Here is an 8,121-nt window from a genome sequence, read left to right as displayed (position 1 = left end):
ATACCTATTTGAGCATCAACAGTATGTTGCTCTGCAAGTAATTCATAGCAAGCAAGGGCTTCCTTGAAAAGGAAAATAAAAGTTTTTTAATAATAGATTACTTATGACATGGTATCACACACAACAGAATAAAGAGGTCACAAATAAAGAACGCAGAAGCACACCTGATACTGTCCTGTAACCTCTTGATAAACAACACCTTCCAACAACTTTGGTTGGCTACATTGAATGGCAATTACACCTTTCATTCCATCTGGTTCATTAAGTTGAGCATAGATTCGCTAAAAAATAAAATAAATGGAAGATAATGTCTGAGACCTATTCAAAGATGATTAAAAAAGAAAAACCTATTAGAATTCACCTGCAAAAAAATTAAGTGCTCTTCATTATTTATCAGGTTCTTATTCTCCATCAAATAGTCCTCCAAGTACATTAGAGCTCTCGCATATTCTTTAACACCATAATTGCCATAGGCCAAATCCAACTTAGAAAATTGAGCCAAAAAGCCTTGCAAAAATAATGATATAATAAACAAAAATAGATATAAACACTGTTTTTGAAGTATTCAATTCAGTACCGGTATTCTATAAATTTATGTCACTTACTTTCAGCATTTCCTACTTTTATGGTTGTGCTCTTTTTGCTTTTGTCCTTTTTTTGCTTTGAGAACCCTACCCATTTCTCACAAAAATTCAGCAAACTAAAAACTGTTTTGGCACACAAAGCATGGGTGGCACTGTCCGAATCCACTGTTTGAGGAAGGACAATAGAAGCATCCATCCTAAGCTGAAATTTCTCACTTCCATTTTGCAGTTCTTTTTTCTCTTCTTCGATGATTCTCCGTTGCTGTATAACAAAATTCATTTCTTCCACCATCATTTTGTGTTGTTCTTCATGTCCCGAAATTACAGCATACACTGACATAAAAAAGTGATAATAGTAATAGTGATTAAAAAATGTATAAAAAGACATAAAAATGACTGACATTATTTATGTACTAACTCAAAATAAATGGCAAGAAAAATAGAACACAGTTTATGTCTGTTTTCAGGCTTGGTATGCAGACTGTAAACACTTCTTTAGCTTTGGCATTATCAATAAATTTTACAATTCGACATGCCCAAGTATGAGCCCAATAAGTCAATGATGAAGCATATCGTGTTCTGGGGAGAAAAAAACATTTCAGTTGCGATTCATTCTTACAACTATTTAAATACAAGACTATAAATTTTCTAGTTGTCACAAACCCAAACAACGGATGAGGCCATACAAAATCAGAGTCTAAGGTTGTCATGTAGTAGGAAGAGTTTTCTAAAGGTGCCATTACTTGTTGTATATTTACAGGAAAGGAATCCCATAAAGTTTTTTTGCCTTGAGATGTTTGAGAGGAAATATTATAAGTCCTGAGAAGTTCCTGTCAAATTTAAATAAAGAATACAGCCTGTTAGGCCCTTTAGGATTGTAAGGCCCTAATCTACTAGGTAATTACTTCGATATAGATAAAAACCTGTATCGCAACAGCAAATGAATCAAGATTCCTGGTGTTTCTGGCTGCCTGATAAGCTTTTGATAATGTTGTCAAAGCTTGAACTGCGAATGAATCTTCATCTACAGAGGAAATTTGCGGCATTCCTGTGGTATAAAGAGACAATATAGGAAGTAAAGGAACTCTTTGGAGTTTAAAGTGAAACAAGCTAAAATAGGGGACAAGGGCAAAAATGTTACTGCACATCTAATCTCCTTACCTCTCTCAGGCTTTTTGTGAGGAAGGTGACCAGGGTCCAGAGCTCCTAGCATTCCCAAATTTTGAACACACAAGAGTTGAATGTTCTGATCAGTATCTCGACAACCCTCAATCAAAAGGGTCAATAACTATGTTAAGAAACAATTGAGAGTGAGAATCTACAGTCTACCGACCATTTCATTAGTTTTGCACAACAGATACAATACAGAATGACACATACCTTTGATACACTTTCATGGACCACCTCTTCCTGGAGCAGTGATTTAGTAAACTGCACTTGTTTTTCTTTAAGAAGCGACAGCAGATATTCTAAGCCATGTCTTCGCATGTCAACATTATCATGAGTAATAAAGCGCAGAGGTTGTTGAAGGTAATCTGCAAGACTACAGAAAGAAAGTATAGGTGGGCAATTGATCTAGACTAAATAGAGATAATTATCAAATCAGCTTCCCAATTATCTGATAGGAAAACAAACACAATCTTACTTTTCACTGTCATTTAAGCCACGTCTCATTTTCAGTACATGATGGTTAACAATTCGGTACACATTATGAAGTTTTGGAGTGTTTGGTAGGAAAAACAAATCAGCAATATGATTGGAGAGCTCATGCTCATGCTCCACAACTAACCACTCAAGCATTGTGGAAATTTCATCTGGAAATTGTTCGAGGAGAGGTAAAAGTGAAGCAGCCACAGTACCAAGCAGAGGACCAAGTTCGTAAATATCCACACTGAAAATTTCAGAATTCTTCTATTAGAATTACGCTCCACTGGGATCAAGAGTACAATCAATGGAATACATTGTATAGGATTAGAAAAGATTAAATAAGTTAAAGAATATAATTGGATGATGTCAATAACCTCTGTATGAAGGCTTCCCAGGCTCCACAGCTGTAATGGGGAAAGTCACAATGTGTGAGACGAAGTGCAGTTCTTAATGTTGATAAGACCTGCAAATTACAATATGAGAGAATGAACTAATCACTTTCAGTGTTATTTCACATAAAGTACTTATGACATACCTTAAAACGGACAGGAGTAATGTATTTAGGTCCCATAAGACGTATTATTTGTGGAAGAGACTGAAGGGCTTTGATTTTGTCACTTTCTTCAGAGCTGGAGGATTCAAGTAATGAATCAAAGTGAACAAGAACACCTAAAAATCGTGGTTCAAGGTGCTTTGACTGAAATTAATAATAAATAATAGATTTTGAAGGATTAAATGTCTGAATCATAACAGTTTTAATGAACAAGTTCTTACAATGTCGGATTTTTTGAGTGTGTTCTTTTTAATAGAATTATTAGATTGATTGTCCAATAAGTAAATCAGTTTGCAGATGCCTTCCTCAACTCGCTCTTTTTTGCAATGGTAGTGAAGGAGAAATTCAGCATGTGCAGTCTACAAGTAGGAAAGATAACTCTATTTTAATACTAGTAATTTCAGCATTTAAGGTGCAAACTTAGGGCATATAAAATTTACACGGAAAGATGATATGATGAGCTGTTGACCACTTATTCCTGCCATTTCTTCCATCAGTTTAACACAACTCTCAACAACTTCATCAGTCTCATTTAAAAATACATAAGAGTATATGAACTGAAAACAGAAATTTACAATTACCATACCTTTTCTAAATCTAAGTAAATAGGGTAGGTTACCTGGGAAATGTTTACCTGAAAATTTTCTTTTATCAGATCAGCTTTTGAACAAGGAAAGAAATCAAGCATTTCTTTCAGAAGCTTTTGATCGTCAAACTTTACAACCAACACCATAAGGGTGGGTAAAACATATTTCACAGACATTCTCAGCCATGATCCAATGGATTCAAATCCAAAGCTATAGACAACTTTGTTTCCAACTTTAGATAACTGTCCAGAATGATAATTCATTCCCACTGATGCTATCATTACCTGCAGAATCAAGTTAAGAATTTGTTGGTATGGAGATTGAAAATGGCAAGACATAATTCTAATCCTGCTAAACGATACGGTACACATCTAAAGAAGTAATTGATATGAGGGCATTTACTTCACATAAATCAGATTGAAAGCGACGATAGAGATTTCCAACAGTAGTATTGTGAGCAACAGCAATTTGCTTTAAGTATACCAGACCAATTGAGGGCTGTGTAAATGCAGGATGAGAAACACCTATCACAACCATTTTCAGCACAGGAAGCAGCACACAATCCAAAGGCACACTGAACAAAATAAAAATTATAACAAATAACAAGTTGACAAGTAGGGAGGATATTTGTTTCGATAGATAATTTAAAACTGTACACCTACCATCCAATATCAACTATTGTTGCCAGAATAGTACCCTGCACATCATAGTCAGCACTGCCCTTTTCATTAAGACTAGTTATTAACGAATTGTATAGCAGTTGAAGCACACGATTGAGCCTAGGGCGAGATTGGGTTAATTCAACCCGGTCTGCCTGAGTAAGTGGTATGTGCTCCTCACGCAGATGTTCTGACTCAACTCCTTTCCCTTCCATCCAGTCACGTGAAAATATGAGAAACTTCACCATTTTAGAAAATGCTAATCTAACTTGACAGTCGTCATCCCTGTAATTAGTTCACAAATACACAGGTATTTTCAATCAGAATACCTATTTTGTTTATTTTAAGGGCATAATATGCTGCACTAATCTTTTAAAACTTACTCAGCATACTTCATCAAAATTAAAACAGTTTCAGGTTGATACAAGGCGGGAAGATGTAAAACTAAAGAACAAAGAGAAGCAGCCAAATTTCTTCTAACAGTCACAAACTGACAAGTCAGCAAAGTGATGAATTTGTTGAGAATTTCTTTGAATTTTGGAAGAACATTACTGGCTTCTAAAGCAGGGCCTACAAAATCTTTTTCACATGAAAGGCAAGCAAAACCTCTTTCCAGATTGTTTCCATTCCCAGAAAAGCTGCAAAAAAATTGATATCACAAAAGCCAAAACATGATAGAAAGCTTCTCATGTTGTATTCAATACATACCTCACAGGTGCAATATCTCCTGATAACACACATACAATTGACGGAAATATACTTGATACTGCGGTCAAAATGGTTTCATTGGTTGATTCTAAAGCGGGAAGCAGCACATTATGCAAGTATTCATATTGCTGCTGGCTTTGATCTAAGAGAAGGACAGGGAGGGCTCGAACCGCTTCTACTGCAATCCTCACATTGTTTTTCTCATGTGAAGCAGTAACTATCTCTGAAAACATTGAGGCTTTCCAAATGTAGGCCTCTGAGCAAGGTATACAAGCTAGTGTGTGTAAACTTAGAATTTTCATGTCTTCGGCTGAAAACATCAAGATTGTTATGAAAACACAAAAAAGCAACATATAAAATATGTACTACAGCAAATATGAGACATATTTACATACAATTGACTTCAGGAAATAATTTAGAAACTTCACTAAATTCTGACTGAAAATCTGCTTTACATTTGCAGTCAGCCCATGGTATAGCTGATATTGATGTAGCAACTTTAGCACTCTCCACTTGAGAAGATACTACTTCAGGCAACAGGAACATATATCTAAGAGAGAGAATAATAGATCTGATAATATCCTCAAAATACCACACCATGGTATCTTCTTTTTTAAGGTGAACAAGCTTCCAAATGACCGAGCAAAATAATGAAATAATGTCTCCAACCTATGTAAAAGAAGATACAAAATAAACAAGGCATTAGTAGATAAAGAAGTTAAAAATTAGTAAATTAGCGAGAAAATGAGTTAAATAGTTACAGTATCCGGAAAGAACAAAAGGGAAGGTTTCAGTTTCCCAATTTCTGTATCTGTTGTACACAGCATTTCAACTTCTACGGCACACTGAACCATTGTCTAAAGATAAATTGTTTCAGACGTTTTTTAGATTAGAGATTATAATGATTGCAATTATAAACAGTAGACTCCTTAAGAGAAGATGTGGATCTCATACCTTTACTCTTCCTATTACATCACAAATTTCTTTGAATACTTGTTTTGAAGGTTGTGAGGGAAAATTGGGCAGCAGTGCAGCCATTTCATCACACAACTGGTTGTGAAGATATGACCAGAATGATATGGATGAGACAGCATTTATTAGAAGAGGTTCACTGTAAAAATTCAATGGTAAAAATTGCTGTCACATACAAACATAAAATGATACCAACTTCTTGATAAACATACTCACTTGATATTATCCCCAAGGACATTATTTTCGGATTTGTATATTGCTAGGAATTGACGAGTTGATTTAATGTGATTAACAACTTTCAAGTACACACATTTTACTAAAATATTCACAGAACACTGGCAAAAAAGAAAATTTTCCAAAGTCATTATTGAAAAACATGTAATATGGATTACAATATACTTCGTGTAGCTTTTTATGAACACCTTCTCCACTTAAATTATAATGAACTTACTGACTGAGTTTCATATCTTCTTAATAAAAAGCAGAACTGTTCTGATTTGATGGATAAGAGAGGAAATGCATCTATTAGGTATGAAACGTTTTTGCATGCATTGTAGAATCCTGCCTCTAAAAACAAAATATACAAGAATGACAAGACGGTAAAAAATATCTTATTAGCAGGTATCAGATACAGGAACTCACTTTCTTTACCCTCAACATCCCAAAAATTTATCACAGAATGTAAAATAGTTAACAGATCATTGATTCTCGGCAAATCATTATCACAAGAACCTGTTGATATCATCACATCAACTAGATTTCCTACACTCTTAACAAGGAGCTGAACAACTTCTGACTCAGCTTTGTCAAGTAAATTAACTGAGATAAACTGAGTCACTGTTTGAAGAGTATGACATAATTCTAATAAAGCCTGTTTAAAAAAGGCAAAGAAAAAACAACAAAAATAACAAGCTTCATTTTGAAAAAAAGATGAAAAATAATAGACAATAACAGACACTTACAACTCTTGAGTGATAACCAGAGTAAGATATTATATTTGAAAAAGTATTGAGGACGATCATTTTTAGATGAGGGGTAGCCACTTGGGTCAACTCACATAAGATCAACCAACACTTTTCCAGAAGGTGGTTATATTTCAGTGCAATGTTTGGGATCATTGCTTCAATTATCTGTGGAAAAACAAAACAAAAAAAAACACCAATGAAACACATATTTCATACATGTTACAGAAAAAGAGGGCTATTTCTGTTACCTGAACTAAATACTTTTGTAAAGAGCTCAAATGAGCCTCAGATTGAACAAGAATGTACTTGGGTGTTAAATTTAATTTCTCTAGAGATTCTAAGGTCTGTGGAGTAAATCTTTTTAGCAATTGTGGTCCACTCATGGTCTTACTGAATGTCTCGGAGGTTTGAATGGCTAACAAGTCTGAAAAAAAAAAGAGTCAGCTTAAAAATCAGTCACTAAAGTAATAAATGCGAAAGATTAGTAACAATCTTACCAGTCAAGCATGACATGTATTCCAAAAAGAAAGTCCTGATCATAAACTGATTTTCAGCACAAGCATTTAATATTTCTATTTGAGTCTGAACATATGATGCATGAGAATCAGAGAGAGAGTCCCTACCAAGAACACAAAAGAGCCTGCCCAGCATCCAAGTGCAAAACGCTGCAATGCAGAAAAGAAAGTTCTTGTCAGGGGGACATAGTGATATAATACAATGGAAGTCCTTAATAATGCAAACCTGTATGATGCTGCACTTGCTCTTGGGAGGATCCTGGAGGAGGGACATACCAGCTCTTTTTGAACTGAATACTGTTACTGATTATGGAGATTATTTCTTGAACATTGTCTTTTTGCATCCCATCTTGGTAGAATTGTACTACTGCTGCCTTCAGGGATGTCCAAGCCTCGGCCAAGTCCATCCTGACTGCTGTCAACAACTATAAGAATTAAATATACTTGTCTTTTTAAATTTCGTTATTTAAAAAGCACACAAAACAAAAGTGAGTATTATGTATGGTATCAATTTTCTGTTGACTGATCCATCGACAGGCATGACATAAACTAGGTTATGCGCGCAATGCATACAAAGCAGACTACAAGGAAATAAACAATGACATAGATAAAAATAATACGACGATAAAAATACAGGCTGATGTTGACATCATCGCGAGATCCTCATAACTCTAGAAATCACGTGACGAAAACATACTTAAAATCACCGGCCGCAGCCAGGCCTGTGGCCACAAGAAACAGAAACTCCCGCCGTCGCCGAACAAAAGGCGTTAGAGTAGTGGCAGTGGGGAGGACGGGTGAAGTTAGCGGCCCTCGGTGAAGTCTGCCGACTGCCGTGTTGTTGTTGTTGTTGTTGTTGTTGTTGTTGTTGTTGTTGTTGTTGTTGTTGTTGTTGTTGTTGTTGTTGTTGTTGTTGTTGTTGTTGTTGTTG

At 35.3% G+C, this 8,121-nt stretch overlaps 1 protein-coding gene across 3 annotated transcripts in view; it reads right to left on the bottom strand.

The window, feature by feature from the left end:
- Nucleotides 1–8,115, bottom strand: part of LOC113205426 (serine/threonine-protein kinase ATR-like) — a 24,838-nt gene extending 16,723 nt beyond the window's left edge. Inside the window, exons 1-29 of one of the 3 annotated variants that reach the window (XM_052264724.1) lie at nt 7,888–8,115; nt 7,417–7,605; nt 7,173–7,340; nt 6,924–7,099; nt 6,673–6,840; nt 6,353–6,581; nt 6,162–6,277; nt 5,927–6,045; nt 5,693–5,849; nt 5,500–5,595; nt 5,134–5,407; nt 4,739–5,048; nt 4,414–4,668; nt 4,034–4,315; nt 3,774–3,945; nt 3,419–3,655; nt 3,225–3,341; nt 3,006–3,143; nt 2,767–2,928; nt 2,606–2,694; nt 2,230–2,475; nt 1,965–2,127; nt 1,746–1,872; nt 1,508–1,632; nt 1,248–1,414; nt 1,003–1,163; nt 606–917; nt 362–507; nt 165–281 (exon numbers count right to left, since the gene is read on the bottom strand). In XM_052264724.1, the coding sequence (XP_052120684.1) occupies nt 165–281; nt 362–507; nt 606–917; nt 1,003–1,163; nt 1,248–1,414; nt 1,508–1,632; nt 1,746–1,872; nt 1,965–2,127; nt 2,230–2,475; nt 2,606–2,694; nt 2,767–2,928; nt 3,006–3,143; nt 3,225–3,341; nt 3,419–3,655; nt 3,774–3,945; nt 4,034–4,315; nt 4,414–4,668; nt 4,739–5,048; nt 5,134–5,407; nt 5,500–5,595; nt 5,693–5,849; nt 5,927–6,045; nt 6,162–6,277; nt 6,353–6,581; nt 6,673–6,840; nt 6,924–7,099; nt 7,173–7,340; nt 7,417–7,597 (5,010 nt within the window). In that variant the 5' untranslated portion in view covers nt 7,598–7,605; nt 7,888–8,115. Of the gene's footprint in view, nt 1–164; nt 282–361; nt 508–605; nt 918–1,002; nt 1,164–1,247; nt 1,415–1,507; nt 1,633–1,745; nt 1,873–1,964; nt 2,128–2,229; nt 2,476–2,605; nt 2,695–2,766; nt 2,929–3,005; nt 3,144–3,224; nt 3,342–3,418; nt 3,656–3,773; nt 3,946–4,033; nt 4,316–4,413; nt 4,669–4,738; nt 5,049–5,133; nt 5,408–5,499; nt 5,596–5,692; nt 5,850–5,926; nt 6,046–6,161; nt 6,278–6,352; nt 6,582–6,672; nt 6,841–6,923; nt 7,100–7,172; nt 7,341–7,416; nt 7,616–7,887 lie in introns of all 3 variants that reach the window. The other 2 variants (XM_052264722.1, XM_052264723.1) reach the window with 2 other exon arrangements.
- Nucleotides 8,116–8,121: the final 6 nt, after the last annotated feature.

This window comes from Frankliniella occidentalis, unplaced genomic scaffold, assembly GCF_000697945.3.
Source record: "Frankliniella occidentalis isolate FOCC.00 unplaced genomic scaffold, Focc_3.1 Scaffold21, whole genome shotgun sequence".
Taxonomy (NCBI): domain Eukaryota; kingdom Metazoa; phylum Arthropoda; class Insecta; order Thysanoptera; family Thripidae; genus Frankliniella; species Frankliniella occidentalis.
Note: the sequence above shows the minus strand (reverse complement) of the source record. Positions and strands in the feature narration are given on the sequence as shown.